The sequence below is a fragment of the Gobio gobio genome (assembly GCF_949357685.1).
Source record: "Gobio gobio genome assembly, chromosome: 25".
NCBI classification, from domain to species: Eukaryota; Metazoa; Chordata; class Actinopteri; order Cypriniformes; family Gobionidae; genus Gobio; species Gobio gobio.
This window is the reverse complement of record NC_137121.1, coordinates 15,785,687-15,806,962: the sequence shown is the minus strand read 5'-3', so window position 1 is coordinate 15,806,962 and position 21,276 is coordinate 15,785,687. Positions and strand designations below refer to the sequence as shown.

General features: G+C 36.3%; 1 protein-coding gene across 1 annotated transcript in view; it reads right to left on the bottom strand.

Annotated features, from left to right (window-relative positions):
* shank2b (SH3 and multiple ankyrin repeat domains 2b) overlaps positions 1-16,608 on the bottom strand; it is a 101,288-nt gene extending 84,680 nt beyond the window's left edge. The window contains exons 1-4 of the mRNA XM_079808733.1: positions 16,487-16,608; positions 15,798-15,914; positions 12,681-12,758; positions 2,449-2,515 (exon numbers count right to left, since the gene is read on the bottom strand). Coding sequence (XP_079664859.1) covers positions 2,449-2,515; positions 12,681-12,758; positions 15,798-15,857 — 205 coding nt within the window. The 5' untranslated portion in view covers positions 15,858-15,914; positions 16,487-16,608. The remainder of the gene's footprint in view (positions 1-2,448; positions 2,516-12,680; positions 12,759-15,797; positions 15,915-16,486) is intronic.
* Positions 16,609-21,276: the final 4,668 nt, after the last annotated feature.

The following is a 21,276-nucleotide window of genomic DNA, read 5'->3' as shown; positions in this document are numbered from 1 at the left end:
TGCCTTTAATGAGGCAGATGATTATGCGGTCCGTTAATTGAAACGAGCGCGTTCAATCACTGAATTCCTCAGAGTGTGGCTCAGAGTGTCAGGAAAATATACGGATGCATTTTACTTTTGGTAAATTAATACTGACATCTGCTACACGTGTTAGAGCTGTGGGAGTAGAGAATGCCGTGCGAGGTAAAAAAATTAATCATTTGTCATCTGTTTAAGTCCAAAATATGCATAATCATGACTTTTTTCTTTACTATATACAGTAAGACCTTACAAGAATGTATATACACAGTTGCACTTATATATGTAATAAAAAATTACTTTGAATGACCCCAGAAACAATACAAGAGACCTTGTGTGTTCACTAAAGGTTCAGATGCACAATTATAAGTTAAAGTAAACCACTTCAGGAGCCCTAGAGGCACAAATTGCTGAGGCCCAGCATTATAACACTGCATAATTATGGGAGCCGCTGGAGATGACGCCAGTTATCTCACTAGCAACAATAGAGGAAGCCCATTTTAGCTTATGTTAGCCTTTAGCACATAGTACAACTTTTGCACCTGCAGCATCAGCTGCCTGCCTGAATCATATCATACACCTTAATAAATATGATACTCTCTTGGGCATTTTGCAGAGGAATAGTCTTTTAAATTAATTAATTATTTGGTCATGCTCATTTTCAGTATAATCAAGACTGTAGAGGTGTTCATAACACTGGCCTACAGTGACGTGCAATTTATCCATCCAAATGTAAAAAGGGTTAGTTCACCCAAAAATGAAAATTCTGTCATTAATTACTCACCCAAACCTTCCAAACCTTTAAGACTTTCGTTCATCTTTGGAACACAAATTGAGATCCTTTTCTTTTTGATGAAATCCAAGAGCTTTCTGTACTCTCATAGACAACTATGCAATTGACACTTTGACGCTTCAAAAAGTTCATAAAGAGGTCCATAAAACGAATCCATAAGAATCGAGCAATTTAGTCACAATTTTCTGAACAGACTCGATCGCTTTATATGATGAACAGATTTAATTTAGGCTTTTATTTACATTTAAACACTGATCAGCGAACATAAACAGAAGCTCAACTGAACCTGCTTGATGCTCAAACGTTCTTGTGGAAGCTCAAACGTGCTGTATAACATGAGAATGAACCTCATTGGTTCTTGTGGAAGCTCAAACGTGCTGTATAACATGAGAATGAACCTCATTGGTTCTTGTGGAAGTTCAAACGTGCTGTATAACATGAGAATGAACCTCATTGGTTCTTGTGGAAGCTCAACCGTGCTGCGTAACATGAGAATGAACCTCATTGGTTCTTGTGGAAACTCAACCGTGCTGTATAACATGAGAATGAACCTCATTGGTTCTTGTGGAAGCTCAACCGTGCTGTATAACATGAGAATGAACCTCATTGGTTCTTGCAGAAGCTCAAACGTGCTGCGTAACCGTTTACCATAACTGATGTGTGAGTTGATGAATGTTTATATGTGAATAAAGGCCTAAATTCAATCTGTTCATCATAAAGCGATCATGTCTCTTCAGAAAATTTGGACTAAAGCGCTCAACTTATATGGATTTGTTTTACGATCTCTTTATTAACTTTTTGAAGCATCAAAGTGGTAGTTGCATAACTGCCAATGGAGGGTCAGAAAGCTCTCCGATTTCATCAAATAGATCTTCATTTGTGTTCCGAAGTCTTACAGGGTTGGAACGACATGAGGGTGAGTAATTCATGACAGAATGTACATTTGTGACTGAACTTTCTCTTTAAAGCTAAAATGCTGCATGACACAACACAATCACATCAAATCAAAACATCTACAATGCAAGGCAGCACTGTATTGATATTTATCAAACATAATTCCTCAGCAATTAATCCAGCATGAACCATACATGATCGGCTTTAATCAAACTTTGTTTTGTAGATCATTTCAGTTGTCTAAAGTCTATATTTGTTCTATAAACTTCTATTGCCATTTGGCTTACACTGATAGAGGGCCTGTTTACACCTGGTCACTTTGTGCATTTTCTCTGATTGGATAGCTATCCAATTGTAAAAAGACCAGGTGTAAATGCCCTCCGAAACGCTTTCGAGACAGATTAAAATCTGATCGCTCAAACCACATCAGGAGGTGGTTTGAGACGCAATCCAAACCAAACTGGACGCATGTTAATGCATCTGGTTGCACTCAAATTCAGAACTCAAAAATTCCAAATGGAATTTAGTATGCACACATTATCATAATATTTTGTTGCTTATTGCCAATGAGACTGGTTAGGGGGAAAAATTGATTAACACGGATACAAATTTCTTGTAATATTTGTCCCTTTTACATTGCATGTGTATCTAGCTAAGGAACGTTTCTGCATTCATGAAAAAAATCAATCAGGTCACAAGGTGGTTTTCATGAACATCAAGGAAGATGCAGTAATCCAACTTACCAATATCAGCGTCTTTGTGATTCTTTATGAACTCTGCAAGCTCAAAATTTCCAGCAATTATTGCCACCTTTGAAAAAACACACACATATAGCATATTAGATTCATTCACTGGCTTCATCACATTTTTCTTTTTTTTTTTTGGTTGAGGCTGCATAAAACAAAAAAACAAATTACTGCTAGTACAAGTACAAAACAAACAACATGAAAGTGTCTGAGTCTGCAAACTTGCAGTCAGACCAACTGAATAAAAAATAAGGCCACTGTCACATAACACCTAGTTTATATTTTTTGTGAATGGAAGTATTATTTTAGTCAAAATAATTATAATAGTCACACTTTAAATCAGGGCCGTAACCACCAAAGACATTTGCAACTAATTATTGTTGATGCTGCTCTGCTGTACTCCATTACATACTGCTCTGTTTGTTGCTAGGATGACAAAAGTAAAATATAACATTTTTAGGTTGGTCTGCCTCAGCGGTCTAACAGCGCTCGTCAGAATGAGTGAGATGGCCAATCAAATTAAAGAAGGCGGGGCTTACTGTTAGTGCGAATTCCAACGCGACACTTTAGTTATAACAGTGAAAGAGTGCGTCGTAAGAGTAGCTAAACATTTAATATTTGACAACTGTTTTATGATAAAGACATTCAGCGACCACATCAAGTGGTGCAAACTAATTTCACCATTTTGAATTGAAAATATGACATTACTTATGTAAATCATAACTTAATTTTTGATGTGACATTTTGCATTTTTTACATATTAGGCAGAGTGAATGTGTGCATATTTAAAAAATATATATATTTTATGCAACTAGTTTACTTCATAACTACAATAGAACTGGAACTTTTACTGTTCTCATTTCTTTTTCTTTATTTCCTTAAATCCTTTTTAATCATTTAATTCCTTTAAATAAAGCAATAAGACCAATACCCCCCCCCATTCCCACAAAAAAAAATCTATTAACTACAACTTTTGCCTCAATTAATTCTTAATTACTGCTTATTAATAGTTAGTAAGATAGTTGTTAAAGGATTAGTTCACTTTTAAATAAACTTTTGCTGATAATTTACTCACCCCCATGTCATCCAAGATGTCCATGTCTTTCTTTCTGCAGTCGAAAAGAAATTAAGGTTTTTGATGAAAATATTCCAGGATTTTTCTCCATATATGGACTTCAATGGGCTCCAAACGGTTCAAGGTTCAAATGACAGTTTCAGTGCCGCTTCAAAAGGCTTTAAACGATACCAGACAATGAATAAGGGTCTTATCTAGCGAAAAGATCCGTTTTTGCGAGAAACCAAGCAGTATTTATGCTATTATTTTACGTCTTATCAGACGAACGTGATCATCTCTGAGCTCAGCCATTACTTCCGCTAAGTGAGGTCAAAATACGAGCGTGGTCATAGATGTATACGTAGATTCCTCATTGGTGCTTGCACGGATCAGTAGAATGAGGCATCCACGATCGATATATCTATGACCACGCTCGTATTTTGACCTCACGCGGAAGTAATGGCTGAGCTCAGAGATGATCACGTTCGACTGATACGAAGTAAAATAATAGCATAAATACTGCTCGGTTTCTCACAGAAACTGATCGTTTCGCTAGATAAGACCCTTATTCATCGTCTGGTATCGTTTAAAGCTCTTTGAAGCTGTACTCAAACTGTCATTTGGACCTTGAACCGTTTGGAGCCCATTGAAGTCCATTATATGGAGAAAAATCCTGGAATGTTTTCATCAAAAATGTTAATTTCATTTCGACAGCAGACAGAAAGACATAGACATCTTGGATGACATGGGGGTGAGTAAATTATCAGCAAAAGTTTATTTAAAAGTGAACTAATCCTTTAAGTTTAGGTATCAGAATAATGCATTAATATGTGCTTTATAAGGACTGATAAACAGCCAATATTTCGGTCATACGCAAGCTAATAAGCAACTAGTTAATGGTGAGAATTGGACCCTAACGTGTTACCATATACGAATCATAATTACACCAAATATCTGACAGTAATGTAAAAAATACAGCATGAACATTCTGCCTCCTTTTTTGTTTGACAATCAAAAGGGTCATGTGGGTTTTGAGGGCAAAAAAAAATTACAGAATTGTAACTTCTTAGTGAACTATTCCCTGCAAAGCTTAATGTAACCTCAAAAGAGCCTTCACAGCAATGAAACAAAAAGTTCAATGGCACGACTTCCCATTCAGCAGATGTTCATTTCTATTTAATGGCTTTAATTTTACCACCCTTTAAAAAGCTAGTTACGTAGTCTATTATAAGATCTATAATTTACTCATCAGTCTGGTCACCAAGTCTGGTCGTGAGAACAAAACCGGGTTTGAAATGGTGCACCAAGGCAGAGTAACACATTACGCTTGTGGGTTTTGGAGTACTGTATTCCTAAGAGTGATAAAACACAGACTTCATTCACATTACACTAAATTAGTTTGAGAAGAGCTGCATTCCTTTTCGAATGAAATACGGTGCTTGGCTACAGCGTAGAGCTAATGCTAGATGAGTTAAGAAGAAAAATTCAACAGCAAGCTAAGCTAATGAACACGGTAAAGGCCTAAAATTGAAATAAAAAGGGTTAGGAAATGAGTTCAACTGTTCAATACGATTCACACAAACAGTTCTGTCATATGAACGCACACATTGTTAAGTAAGAGCTGCAGCTTTTCGGTTTGCAGTTGACCCAGTATCATCGTTCTCGGAGTAAAAGGGAAAGCGCAATACAATTTGCTCTGCACACTTTCGATTTTGCCGGGGAGAAGTTCTGTTTAACCAGGCGGATCGGAACGTTCCAGAGGAGAGCCTGAAGTTTCATGAGCTGCTTAAATGAGTTGTAATCGAGCGGTCGCCGAGGCGTGAAATATGATTTTAGCAGCATGAGATGAATAATACAGCGCATTAAACAACGCATCAGGAGAGCGCTGATATGTACATTACATAAACACTTCACTCCTACGTCAGGTTTGGAGTGAGCAGGGTCAGTTCAAAGCTTTAGAGGTTGTAAACCGAGCACAAGTAGCACAATGAGGCCAGCCATGAAAACTAAATGTAGCAGCAAGTGTTGTTAATGTTTGACTTAATGCGTTTGACTGTAGAGCCGACTGCAAAACGAATAATCTCAGCTCTATTTTAATGTTTTTGGAGGTCTGCCATTGGATTACTGTTGCGATATGTGGCATCTTACTAATAAAAGCCACAGTTTTCCTTGAGGCACAAACAACAACATATATTTGAGTACAGTACAAACCAAGTATTTTTCCACTCTGGATATTGCACGGAAGGTGTTTAAACTTTAACCAATCATCTAATAACATGCCACAAAAGCCGAATGCTACATTGTAAAAAGCCTTTTGCTGGATGAACGGGTCTGTGCACTATGAAATCAAGGGTGAATAAAGACCCAGTGTAATAGAGCACAAAGATATGGTTATTTCTGTCAAGGAGGTTGCATTTCAAAGGGTTAAGCTTTCATTATGTGGGTGGTCTAGTACAGTATTGATGTTGGCGGGTTTACTGTACATGGTATTTTGCTATCAGCATTTGCTTTGAAGCTTTAATAATTCATTATGATAGTGATATGAGGGGTGGCGATTATGGGTTAGGATTATGTTATTTTAATAGCAACTGAACTCAAAATAATCAAAAAATGTAATTAGAAGTAGGTACTTAAAAGATTAGATCTTAAAATATTACTATTATAATATATTGCAATGTAAAAAAGCTCCTATATCATGATTTTTCCTGTATCAGTCTTGAAATACTTTTATTTGAGCTGTAAACACATTATTTGTTTTATTCTCCTGAAAAGTGTAAACACTGTGTCTCTATGGTGCAGTCAAAACATTGCTGTTTGTTTCAGGATTCAACCAATGATGTGAGTATAGGGCGTGGCTATCTGCTTGGAATGGGCGGGGGCTATCCAACCAATTGAAGATGGAGTTTGAGAAACCTGTTTGAAAACAATCATTGGCCATCATGAAACCCAAGCTTGCATTGTTCATAAATTATCATAAAAATATTTGGACTTTATATTTAAAAATTACCTCAGGTTAGCACCAGCTATCTAGTTATCTAGCCAGTTAGCGTCAGCTAACAACATTTATCAAATAGGTTGATTTTCAGCGTGGTTCATTAATAAATATTCACATTTATCTACAGTTGGTTTAGCTTGTCTTTTTCATTTTGAGCTAAAACTGCTTGTACTCTGATTTTGGTGTAAATGTAGAAAGCTAATTGTTTTGTCAGAGTGGGGGCATTTTACCCCAACTGTGGGGCAAAACTAGCCTGGTCCTACCAGACTCTCGTACATTTCATTTGTACAGAGAGTCTGGCCACTCTCCATTGATAAGCGTTTACTTCCTTGAAGGCGGGTACTCGCCTTCAAATTTAAAACTATTGGATCTGCCCAGAGCCACTCTTTTTTTTCACCCACTCTACCCAAAATATTCTGCTTAAAGGGATAGTTCCCCCAAAAATGAAAATTCTGTCATCATTTACTCACCCTCAAGTTGTTCCAAACCTGTATGAATTTCTTTGTTCTGCTGAACACAAAAGAAGATATTTGGAAGAATGTTTGTAACCAAGCAGATAGAGCAACCATTGACTACCATAGTATTTTTTTCCCTACTATGGTCAGAGGTGTCAAGTAACGAAGTACAAATACTTCGTTACCTTACTTAAGTAGAAATTTTGAGTATCTATACTTTACTGGAGTAATTATTTTTCAGCCTACTTTTTACTTCTACTCCTTACATTTTCAAGCAATTATCTGTACTTTCTACTCCTTACATTTTATAAAAAGCCTCGTTACTTCTATTCCATTTCGGCATGTTTTCATTCCGGCTTGTCATAAAAATAAAAATAAACTATCCAGATAAATCGCGCCATCCGGACAGAGTGAATTTGATTGTGGTTGGATGAGAAGGATAAACATAAACCATTCCGACACCCTATTGGGTTGTACGCGATCAATCACGCCTGCACCTGCACAAATCACACACCATCTGGCCAGATAGGGCGGGTTCTCGCCGACGAGCACGCACTTTCAGCCAATCAGCAATCAGCAGGCAGACGTGCTCAGCCTCATTCATGACTTCAGCCGGGTTTTTAGCGCGATAACTTGTAGCTGAATATTCCAGTGATCGCTATGCCAGTGGCATAAATACACAGTAAGTTGTATCTACAGTAAAGAGTGGGAGAGTGACTCAACTCTCAAACGTGAATTACACCTGTGACACGAAGACTCTTTAAATATAACCGTGACTCCTGTCCATCATCATATACACACTTAGGACATCTGCAACTAGCAACCCCGACAGCTGCTGAAAGAGGTTTAAATCAACGATTAATCTGCTTTGACTGTGCTAAGTGCATGTGCCATGTACTTCACGAAAGACATACTGTAGTTTTGTCAAAGCAAAGTGCAACACAAAGGTAAGCGCATTGTTGTTATTTTTTGTTGACGGATTATTGTACAGTATAAATGAATTACGCATTTTGACATTGGTGTGTGCATTAACGTGTGAAATGCCTGTTAATTACATAGCTTTTTCCAATCTCTATATTGGGCACTTTTTGCACGTATATTGGCTTCTTACTGTTGACATTGAAAATCTTGTGTTTTTCTAAGGGATTGCTGTTTTGACAGTTTCTACCTGACATATAGTCATATTTGAACCGTTTTACTGGGAATTTTTTTTTTTTTTAATCATCAATGTTATGCTTTAAGGAGATAAAATGGTAACTTACTTATCAACATTGATTGGTATGTCAATAAAATAATATCAAATTATTTTGGCAGTTAAAGTTTTTTTTTTTTTTCTTGGAGTGACTAGTTTTTTTTTTTTTTCTTGGAGTGACTAGTTGCCTATAAGTATTGTTAGAGGTGCAAAATTCAATAATCAATATCAAAATATCAAAATCAATAACCAGGCATGTTATCAATAACCATTTTCTTTAAAAAATATAAATGTACATTTGGTGAGGTTTTTGGGCTGGAAATTGTTGACCCAATCTGGCCACACTGATCACACATTCAAATAATGGTTATTGATAACATGCCTCTGAATTTTGACTTTTTGCACCTTTACAATATTTATAGGCAACTAGTCATCAAATCTTCCGCTCCATGAAACACGTTAATGCTCAGTAGTACACAATATGGTTCTTTAATGTATTTGCATTGTCCTAAAATGCGTTCATTTCAATGGGAATATATGCGGCTGAAACGCGTAGCCAAGTGCATCTAAAAATGTTCAACATTAACTTTTTAATATAACATTATAGTCATTATGGCCTTCAGAAAAATGTTTTTTTGAGGAGGTGGGGTATGCACTGTGGCGTGGCCTAATCTTTTGTCCTTAAAGGGATACTTCACCCAAAAATGAAAATTCTGTCATCATTTACTCACCCTCAAGTTGTTCCAAACCTGTATGAGTTTTTGTTCTGAAGATATTTTGAAGAATGTTTGTAACCAAGCAGATAGAGCAACCATTGACTGCCATAGTAGGGGGAAAATGCTATGGCAGTCAATGGTTGCATATAATCTGCTTGGTTACAAAAATTCTTCAATCTTCAGAACAAAGAAACTCATACAGGTTTGGAACAATTTGAGTAAATTATGACAGAATTTTCATTTTTGGGTGAGCTACCCCTTGAATGCCATTTTTTCCCCTTACATTACTTTTACTTTTATACTTTAAGTAGTTTTGAAACCAGTTACTTTTACACTTTTACTTGAGTAAAAAGCTTGAGTTGATACTTCAACTTCTACAGAAGTCTTTTTAAACCCCAGTATCTATACTTCTACCTGAGTAATGAATGCGAATACTTTTGACACCTCTGACTATGGTAGTCAATGGTTGCTCTATCTGCTTGGTTACAAACATTCTTCAAAATATCATCTTTTGTGTTCAGCAGAACAAACAAATTCATACAGGTTTGGAACAACTTGAGGGTGAGTAAATGATGACAGAATTTTCATTGTTGGGTGAACTATCCCTTTAATTCGTAAATGTGTAAGAGAAATTCCTTCTGCTTGTGTTGGCTCAACTATGTGGTGCAAAAATGACTTCAGTTTTACAATTTTTCTAATAATTACCACTATTAACTACAATATAAACCCTAAAGTTGTCATTAATAAAGTGTTATGTAAAGTTACCATAACTTAGCAATACTTATAACTCAAACAGGTATGTTTAAACTGGAACTTGAATGTTAGACTTATTTGGCATCAAAACCTACATTTTAAGTGTTAAATATTTAAATTATTAATTCTGTCTCCGTTTATTCTGATTGGTAATGATTAAAGTTCACGCTGCAAGGTGGTAAATATTTGGTCTCATAAACGTAACCGACTCATAATAAAGATGAAGGCATGTTAGAATATATATAAACTTTTCTTAATCACCTTGTACATTTTAATTCTAATGTCATTTGTATAAAAACGTTGAAGTTAATAAGTTTCTGTGAGAACATCAGAGAGTGCGCTTAAATTTTCTGGTCAAACCATGCCAATGTCAATATGCACTAATGACTATTGGTGCAAAACTTACTTCAGTTTTAACTATATTTCTAATAATAAGTACTAATAACTACTGGCACAAATATTACTTCAGTTTTAACTACATAATTAAAAATAAAAACCCTGCCAGAAATACTAGCTAATACCTATATTTCTAATAATACACACTACTGCTGCAAAATTACTTCAGATTTAACACATTTCTAATAAGTACTAATAACTATTGCCGCAAAAAAATACTTCAGTTTTAACTACATTCCTTAATAAACACTAATAACTATTGCCACAAATATTACTTCATACAGTACCTATATTTCTAATAATACACACTACTGCCGCAAAATTACTTCCGATTAAACACGTATTTCTATAATAAACACTAATAACTCTTGCCGCAAAAATGTATTAAGTTTTAGATGGATTGTTAATAATAAGCACTAATGACTATTGCCAAAAAAACTACTTTGGTTTTAACTACGTTTCTAATAATAAACACTAATAACTAATGCCACAAATATTACTTCATACACAGCAAATTTCAGGAGTTGAAAAATCATGAGTTAGACAAAAAAGTGTGAATGAGTTAAATTTGTTGAGTTATTTTTTTAATTTTGACTACCGTGTGTGTTATTGGATACTCCCTGGCTGTGTTGTATTTTGGCGTTCATTCATTGGTGTTCAGGAGCGTGTTTTAACACTACATCTGGAGTTACATTTTGAGAAGTGCGTCACGACACGACCCTGGTTCTGCAGCACAAATAATGGACTTTCGGCTTCGTCGTGACTGAGGTAGGTAAAAGTGTATATATACAACAACAAAAAAACTATTTCAACATGTTCTATATTTTCTGACAAACACGTTTTGTCATAGCTGTTACGTTATATACTGTGTACTAACGTCAACGACCATGGCAACGTATGAACGTAGCCGATAACTTGTTTCAAAATTTTTATTGCCTATTTGCGCGAACTTTTTGTCGATGTAAACCATGCTAACCGTCTTTCCATTTGCTTTGCAGAGAAACCGGATAGAATGGCTTCAGCCAAGTGCAAGCAAAACTCAAGTAGGCAGGCTATCTGACGTTTCACAAGGGTTTATTATCAGCGCCACTCCCGTGCACACATGGGGTAACGTTAGTTTGCAACACTTTCAAACGGCAACGCCGTCAAATTGAAGTGGCGACTCAGCTCAAGAAACCTGTTCAGCTTCCACACTAACTTTAATGCCGACGAGGTAACGTAATTCACTCTGTTAGCTGCCTATATGTTTTGCTGTTAGATTTTACAGTATGACAGCAATTGTTTTCAAAGTGTGTCCATGCAATGAATTTCTGAACCAAATGTATGAATTTGCTCAAATAAAGGCAGTAAATCAAGAGTATGGTGTTCAGTGTAGTCATTTCCACATAAAACATATTGTGTTAAATAAATGTTAACTCTAAGAAGTGTTAAATAAAATGTGTTTCAAGTGTTAATTTTTAACACTGGTAAGGAGTTTATATTATAATTAACTACATTTCAGAGTTACTTTTACTCTCCGTAGGATTAGTATTTTAACTCCGGAAAGAGTTAAATTTTAACTCTGAAAAAGTGTTAAAAATTCAACTCCAAGAGCAGAGTTATTTTAACTCTGCGCTGGAGTTTATTTGATGGTCACGCATGTACACTCAGATTGAGTTGATTTTAACTAACAGGGAGTTTATTCCAAAAACCAGAATTTGCTGTGTACCTATAGTAGTACGAATACATGGTAATGCCACAAAATTACTTCAGATTTATCACATATTTCTATAATAAGCACTAATAACTCTTGCCACAAAAATTTATTCAGTTTTAGAAGGATTGTTAATAATAAGCACTAATGACTATTGCCACAAAAATACTTTGTTTTAACTACATTTCTTACAATAAACACTAATAACTATTGCTACAAATATTACTTCATATCTATATTTCTACAAATACAAATAATGCAACAAAATTACTCCAGATTTACCAAGATTTTTAATAATACTCACTAATAAATACCGCCACAAAATGACTTCAGTTTTAACTATATTTCTAATAACTGGTGCAAAAATAACTTTTTTAAATATAATAAATCACTAATGTTTACAGGCATACTGTAGCAGTCACAGCATTACTGAAGGCTACTGAACAGTAAACGCAACACTGTCATCAGCCCATGGCCACAGACTTGGATCATGTCCATTGCTGTCAGACAAGCTATTGAATGTCACAATCTGACATTTGAGAAAGAAACTCCTAAGTAAACAAACACAAGAACAAGAGATTTTTACCAGGAAAAGATTCCACCGGCTTAATTCAGCTAAAACATTTAAGAAAACTACAAGAACTGATTTGACGTTCTTTATTTCCCCTCTCCGAAATCTAACTCCTAATTATCAGAAGATAACAAACCCATGCAAACAATCATAATAAAATGATTAATTATCCTCATGCTCACTCATTGTTCTCCGAGCTGTCTTACATAATGCCTGCGCTTTAATGTGACATTCTAATTAATTAAGAACTCTGCGTGACAGAACAGCAAACAGAAGTTCATTTTGCGCCCATTATTTTTTCCAACACTAATCCAACAAAATATAGCAAACTTCCATGCGCAAGCTTATTTAAAAAAAATTTAATTCACTTATTAAAAAGTAGCCAAGTCAACACGTTCTCGTACCTGAAAGGGTGTTTGTCCTCTGTAGTTCTTGACGTCTTTGCTGGCTCCACGAACCAGAAGAACCCTGGCACACTTTTCCTTCAGAAGAAAAGCAGATGAAAGAGAAATTAATTCAATACGATCCGACTCTAACAGCAAATGTTCTACTATCTGTGTTTCTTGACCTTCTAAGAGCAAAATTAGACACGTCAAGAGGTATCCCATCTCACCCAGATCCAAAAGTGACAGACTTCTCCCTCAGCTTTGTGAAGTCCAATTCAAGTGTGATGCTACAGCAAAGTCTACACCCTAAGAGAAAGGAGAGGGGGGTCTCTGCAGCAATGCCTATGTGCATGTGTGAATGTGTATGTGAGAACCAAAAGCAGAAAGACAGAGAGAGAGAGAGAGAGAGAGAGAGAGAGAGAGAGAGAGAGAGAGAGAGAGAGAGAGAGAGAGAGATCCAGGGCTCTGTAGCTCTCCAGCCCACTATATCCAGCTGGATTCAACAGCCCACCCACGGAATGCCTCACCACTAAACCAACACACATACAATCGCACACATACACACACACCTCCATTGCCTTCTCCTCCTACCTTCCTTCTAATACTAGTTTCACAGCTGCTGCCAGCCCTTGTATATGAGACATAATCACATGTGAGGATGCTGCTTCTATTCCCCCCACATGAAAATATCCCTGGCCTGCATTTGGCACCGGTTACAGGTTCCTTGTTGACATGGTGACGGATCGGCGCAATAGGGTTTAATAGCAAACAATCGAGAACCTGGCGAGCGAAACAAATTAAGCATCTTTCGCCAAAGGTTTCGCCTCGTTGTGGCCAATCACTTCAAATAACGGCTCATGATAAACACAGAAATACATCATATGTGACCACCAGTCAACTCAAGAGACTCAATCAATAAATGACACTTGCCATCGGCAGGGCCATTTTCGCACCTTAAAATAAACTACATTTACAAATCATAACACCTGGGGTATGCGATTTAGTTTCAACCTCATTTAATGGCATATTTATTTTGATGGTAAATGAAAACGAGACTGTGAGAGAGACGTTTCGTTGTTTGTGACGTTTAAGTACATAGGTTATGACTTTAAGACAGTACAACATATTGAATTCTATATTCATGTCTCCCTTTACAGATCTCAAATATAGAGGCCTGTTCACACCAAGAACGATAACTATATTAGCATCCACACAAACACACAATAATGTTATTTTTATTATAAGCGTGCACTGCCGTTTTGCCACTTTAAATGCTCGAGCGCTTTAAAGCAGGATCGATTCTGATTGGCTGTTTTTATCATGCATCAGCTTGAACAAAAAATCATTGTGAAAGTTATTCCAACGATTGTTTCTCTGTGCTGTTATTGTTATAGTTGTGGTGTGGACTCTGCTATTCTTTTAAATTTAGATTTTTAAAACTATATATATATATATAGTTATCGTCTTTGGTGTGAACGGGCCTTAAGACACTGTGGATGTTGGATCAATATGACCTATGACACAGCAGGAATATGATGTTATATAGAGAGCTAGCGCAAGCAGTTCCAGCAGACAATGGCGCCCATGCTGTGACCCCGAGCTGACGGAGCAGACTAGATCTCCCACAGAGGAAACATAAGGTGATTATCTGCCTGGCTGCTTAGTGTCGTGAACGTAATGGGCCGTTGTCCATTCATAAACACTGAATGCTGGTGCTAATAGACATGAGCATTCCAGTTCAGTTCTAGAAAGGGAGACAATGGTGAATACTGAACAGTGTAATTAGCGGCAATCGGTCACTGGCATTTATACAAATGAACATGGCATCATTTCCACCCTGAACCTTCCCATGAGACAAATGAGACAAAGAGGAGATGCAAATATTTGTCAAATATAATAGTTATTATAAAATAAAAAAGTTAAAATAAAAACAATATAATATATGAATTTTAATTATTTATACAGTATATATTTAAATAAAAATTAATCACATTAATATATGTGTGTGTACTATGTATATTTATTATGTATATTTGAATACACACACATACATGTACATACAGTATTTAAGCAATATTTGCATGTATATACTGTATATATATTTATATAATTGAAATCATATATAAATATATTTTATATCTAAATATAAAAAAATCCTTAAATATATATACATGCATGTGTGTGTGTATTTATATATAAATACAGTACATAATATTTTGAATAATTTAACACAGTACACACACATATATGTAAACATAAACTTTTATTTTGGATGTGATTAATCGCGATTAGTATATATATATATATTTGTTTCCAGGTTTAAATACAAAAAAATAACATCCCATTTAATACTGAAAAATGACATACAAATATATGTAAATAAAAATGTACACATATACATTTACATTCAATATATACATATATATTTTATATATAAATAATTTTTATTATTAGCCTATTAATTTTTGGAAAGGTATACCATCAAAAGGTTTTCCAGTTAAATTATGTTTTATAAACAAAGTTCGGGAGGAACACGTTCAAATTGCCTATCCAATCAGTACGAGATGAGGCCTATATATAGGCCGACTCATCTATGTTCCATGACAGTTTCCACCACCATCCCGTCCCCTCACACTTGCTTTTGATTACTAGCCTAATCAGAGATACGGGGGGAGTACTCTGGGTTCAGGGCCAAAATTCTGAGCTCAGAGCCCTCCCCTCGGACAGCACGCCAAATACGCATACTGTTTTTTTGTACCTGATTATTTGTAAGTGTGAACTCGTGAAATGAGTTATAGGTATCATCCATTAACATGCAAAAAAAACGCAGAACTTAGAAGTTAGAGGTTCCCCTATGACATCTGGCTGTAAAACTCATTCTACAACCTTTATTTTAGCAGTTCAGTCCCAAAGATTCTCGTAGAAAGTTTCCCTGCTGCACTCAATCTCAGCTTTCTGGCCCTGGGGTGCCATTGATTTTTCCCCCGAATTGTTATTGATTTTTTTGTTTTTGTTTTCATATTCTCCTATTGACAGTGTATTATGTTGTGTGACGCCAATAACCTCTGTTTATTGACTGGTTAAATAAGTTGACTTCAAATCATTAAAGGTAGGCCAACAGTGTTGCGTACATACCTGTTTGTACAGGGCGCAAATATGGAGAGCCGTATTTCCAGATGCATTTTCCACACTCATGTCCGCTCCGTAGAACAAGAGGTGCTCCAGGTGCTGGACGTGGCCGTATCGACAAGCCTGACAAAGAAATGAGAACAACTAGTTTCACACATCGTTTTTGCGAGGAAAATAAGAATCTTGTAACAGTTCCTGCTGGATGAAAAGGCTTTTGTGAGCCTTAAAAATTCATGCAGTCGCCTACGACAGATCCAAGTCTTTTGAAACATAAAAACATCATTAAGCCTTCAGTACGCTGTCTTCTCATATTTTTCAAAGTGTCTGAAAGTAAACCCTACATGCTGCTTTTTCCGTTTTCCCAGTAGAGTGCGATCAAAAACGCCACAGAAATAATATGACTGGCATCCTGCAGTCCACCTGTCACAACACTAGATGTCAGTACGCCGTCACAACAGACAGACTTGATGATTTGCTCACGTTAAACTAGTTTGATCCCCTTACCTGTCCATTAATTGAACAAAGCTGCTGTCATATAAAACTGCAGCTCTTTCATAACTTCCACTGCTTCACTCCACGATGCATACATTACCCCACGCAGCCACGCTCAACATTTTTAACCAACAAAAAGCTTTAAGATCCCTTATTATTAAATGTCATCAGCTAACTACTCATAATGTGAAAGATAGCGCCACCTGGTGGATCTCGTGCCAGCCGTTCTCATCATGGCAGGCGACGCTGGCATGGGCACGCAGTAGGACCTCGCAGCAGCTGGGGTCTCCACCTACGGTCACTGTATGGTAGAGTGGAGTCAAACCCTGACTGTCCTTGTAGTCTGGAGATGCTCCCAAATCCAGCATAGTCTACAGAAGAAAGAGACATAGGATTAGGTGTCAGCTAGAGAGGGAAAATACATCAATTTACAGTTTAATGAAAATGTTTTAGCAGAGAAAGGTTTTTGGAAGGGTCTTAAAGCGTGAAATGAGCTATTGTTTCTTGTCTGCTGCCCTTCACGTCACAGCTCAAGATAGTTGCAAGTGATGGGTTTAAGAGAGTGTGCTGGGACCTTTTTAAAAAATGTTAAAGGTTCACGTGTGACAAGCCAAGTTAAAAATACAATTTGTGCAATCCATCCCTTTAGTTTTGTTGTAACTTAATGTATTTCGGTTAATTCAGTGATGTTATATAATATTTTTGACTTCAATTAAAGTCAATTCATTTACACTAACATTAAAAAGTTAGGGGTTGTACGTTTTTGACGGCTGCATTTATTTGATAAAAAATACAGCAGAAACAGGTATATTTTCAAATATTATTAGAATTTAAAATAACTTTTCTATTTTAATGTATTTTCAGCATCATTACGCCAGTCTTCAGTGTCACATGATCCTTCAGAAATTATTCTAATATGCTAATTTGCTCCTAAAGTAACATTTATCATTATTTTTTATTATTATCAATGTTGAAAACAGTTGTGCTGCTTCATATTTTTTGTGGAAACCATGATATGTTTTTTTCAAGATTCTTTGATAAATAGAGAAAGGTTAAAAGAGCAATAGTCACTTTTTATCTATTTAATGCATCCTTGCAAAAGTATACATTTATTTAAATAAATACTGACTGTATTTACGGTAATGTGTATCAGAAGAAGCACCTTGAACTATTATAACCGATTATTAAACAGACACTTAGGGCCCTATTTTAACGATCTGAAACGCAAGTGTAAAAACGCGAAGCGCAAGTAACTTTGTGGGCGGGTCTCGGCGCTGTTGCTATTTTCCCGGCGGGATAAATGGCTCTTGCGCCCGGCGCAAATCTAAAATGGGTTGGTCTGAAGTAGCTTCATTATTCATAGGTGTGGTTTGGGCGTAACGTGAATAAACCAATCCGAGCGTCATCCAACATTCCCTTTAAAAGCAGGTGCGCAAGTTCCATTATGGATTGCTATTATTATGGCGTATTTACCAGGCGCACGCCAGGAGCGGTTCACAGCCGAGGAGACTGATGTTCTAGTAAGAGCAGTGAAAGACAGAGAAGTGAAGTTGTAATGTTGTACATTATGGTAAAGGTGATTTCACAGTCTTTTTTTTTTCAGTCTTTCAGTTTTTTCAGTTTTTCAGTCTATTTTTTTTCCTGGTTCTTGACGGACAAACCAATTTGTCAGATGTCCTTATATACATATATGTCTTGCCACTATTGGGCAAACAGGTCTTATCCTTAATTATTACAATTAGCCTGAATCATTTGTAAGCTAGATTTATGCCTATTTTTTCACATCTTCGTGGCACACCACAATGATTTCCGTCATATGACGGATGAAGATGAAGATATCTCATGTGTTAATATTTTTTTAGTGTAACAATTTATGATTTGCAAAAATAACTGTTGCATCTGTGTAGATTACATGAGCAAAGTGTATGCGCGTTGTGCACGCTATACATTATGGTCAAGCATGCGCCCTTAAAATAGCATAATGAACAACGCGCAACGCGCCACTGACTTTAGACTAGGTTTTTTCTGGTCAGTGGCGCAATTGTTTAATGAAACAGCAAAATAGCACCAGGGATTGTTTGCGCCGGAACACGCCTCCTTTTTTGCGCTGAACCGCCCAGGGAGCGCAAGTGCATTCACTAGTTTAGCGGCGTGCTTCTGTGGAGGGAAAAGCGCGCTTTGCGCGGGTGCAAAATAGGAATGACACATGCGTCGGTGTACAAAGTCAATTGCGCTGGGTGCAAGATAGGGCCCATAACATCTTTGTAGCCAAACATAACAAATCTGAACTTGTAAAACCTACAAATTGGATAGTTCAAGGGCTGCCACTAACGACTATTTTTATAATGATTAATCTATCGACTAATTTATCGATTAATCTAACGACTAATTTATCACAATAATTTTCAAAAATTTTACTTAAAAACATTTAATTTATCTTGCAACGTTGGCCTTCAGTAGTGTACTATAAAAAAGTATAAATGTAAACAAGCCCTTGACAAAATGTAAAACTAAAAGAGTACAATTTTAAAAAGGTACAAATTTGTAAACCAACATAACAAAAAAAAAAGAATATCAGCAAATACTTTTTATATAGAATAGTGTTCACCCCACACGATACCAAAATGATGACTTTGATATGATACCAGACTAAAATACCTCAATACCGATACTGAATCGATACCATGGCCAAAAACTGTAAAAGTAATTGAATAATATGACAGAACTTACTATTCATTGTTTTATCATTGAAAACCCCTAAAAACTCACATGGCCGGCATGTTCCTGCTTCACACAGAATATTAGGTCCCGCCCTTTAAGAGCTGCACGGACCAAATTCATTAACACCCTATTTCTCATTCAACTCTGTATACGCTCACTAAACATATCCGACAGTGTTTACCCAAATACTAGCCAGGACGAGCATTTTTACATATTTTGTACCATTCAAACCCAATAATCCGCGAAAACTGACGTCACGATCTGTCTGAGTGAAAGGCGTGTGCGCGGCTGTGCACGCTTCAAGTCAGGGATGGCCGCGCCGCACTTTTCTGTTGCATTCTTTTTCCTGAGCTGCGCGTATGTATTTGACTGTTCTGCTTCCATTATTTAGTGAACGGTGGAAGCAGAACTCACACACATGTCCTCACTCCTGCTGTCACACATCGACGCAAATTAAGAAATACTGCTCTTATTAGAATGCTGCCATTAAAGTACCGGTACTAATACAATTTCATATCGTACCCAACTTACCCAGTCGACTAAAAATATTGACGTCGACTAATTAACAGCGTTGACGCAGTCGATTGTATCGACCAATCGTGACAGGCCTAGATAGTTCACTTAAAAACACAAAAGAATATATTTTGAAGAATGTTGGTAACCAGTTGATGGTAGCCATTAACTATTTGTTAATCTGTGGAAGTCATTGGCTACCGTCAACGGTCTGGTTACTAACATTCTTCAAAACATGTTCTTTTGTGTTCAACAGAAGAAAGACATTTTTCATTTTGGGTGAACTATCCCTTTAAGTAAACATGCATTATAATATGTATGTAAAACAATACATATGCATGTAAACAAATGTGCCCGATTTTTTCAATTGGCATGACAATGTCTAGGTTTTTATTACATTTTATACAACCAAGCAGTGTTATAACTGCATGACTAAATGTACATTTGAGTTCCTAACTAAATGACTACAAGCACTTTTTTTCTACTAACATTACGAAACCCAGCCTCTCCAGTAATGAAAATAGGAAATCTATGGCTGTAACACTATGAAGAGACATAATCCAAGATTCTGCATGAAGCCTTTTTAAATAATCAGCCTGCAAGCAATATATTGCAAGTACAACGGCAGAGATGAAATTGTGTTTTACAATATTCAGGGCAGAAACCTACATCAGCAGTATTATTTCCAATTGTTGTCAAGAGAAGAAGAAAAAACTTAATTACTGATTCCTTAAAATAAAAAACAATACAGAGTGTGCTTTGAATGAAAGTAAACTGTCAAGGTAATAAATGTATCCTGTGTAAACTCAGCAGAGTCACTGACACCATACGACATCACAGCTCTGTTTTAGATCAGCAGTAGTCATTCGTTAAAAACAAAACAAAATGACAATCAAAGATGGGGATCACTCTAACACAGCCATAAACTCATGCCTCCGTTCAGGATGAGGTCATTTATTACCTTAAGAGCTATCTGGTTCTTTGCCCTGGCTGCTTTGTGCAGGGCAGTCATCCCATCCCGAGAGCGGAAATCTAAATGAGCCCCGCCGTTTTTCAATGTAACGATAATCTCCACCATATTGTCCAGGTGGGCCGCAAGGGTTAGTGGTGTCTCTGCAGACCAGAAGTGCAAAACACAAGTTTATTAATATGCATTATGTAAATCTCTTTTAATATAAGCAAGATATTAACCAATTTCATCAAAACAATAATTAGACATGTACAATATACTGGATTATATACTGGTATACACAGTTGTGAGAAACAAAGTAAAAATGATATGATATAAATCACATTGTGAGATTGTAATTGTGACTTTATTTGTGACTTTAGACAATGTAAATATAGTTTAAATAAAAATTTAAATACACTACCATGTAAAAGTCTGGGGTCAGTAAGATTGTAATACTTGTATTATTAATTTATCAATACAGTGAATCCGGAAAGTATTCACAGCGCTTCACTTTTTCCACATTTTGTTATGTTACAGCCTTATTCCAAAATGGATTCAATTAATTCTTTTTTCCCTCAATTCTACAAACAATACCCCATAATGACAACATAAAAGTAGTTTGTTTAAAATCTTTGCAAATGTATTAAAAATAAAAAACTGAAGAAAAAAAATGCATGTACATAAGTATTCACAGCCTTTGCCATGACACTCAGAATTGAGCTCAGGTGCTCCTGTTTCCACTGATCATCCTTGAGATGTTTCTACAACTCGACTGGAGTCCACCTGTGGTAAATTCAGTTGATTGGA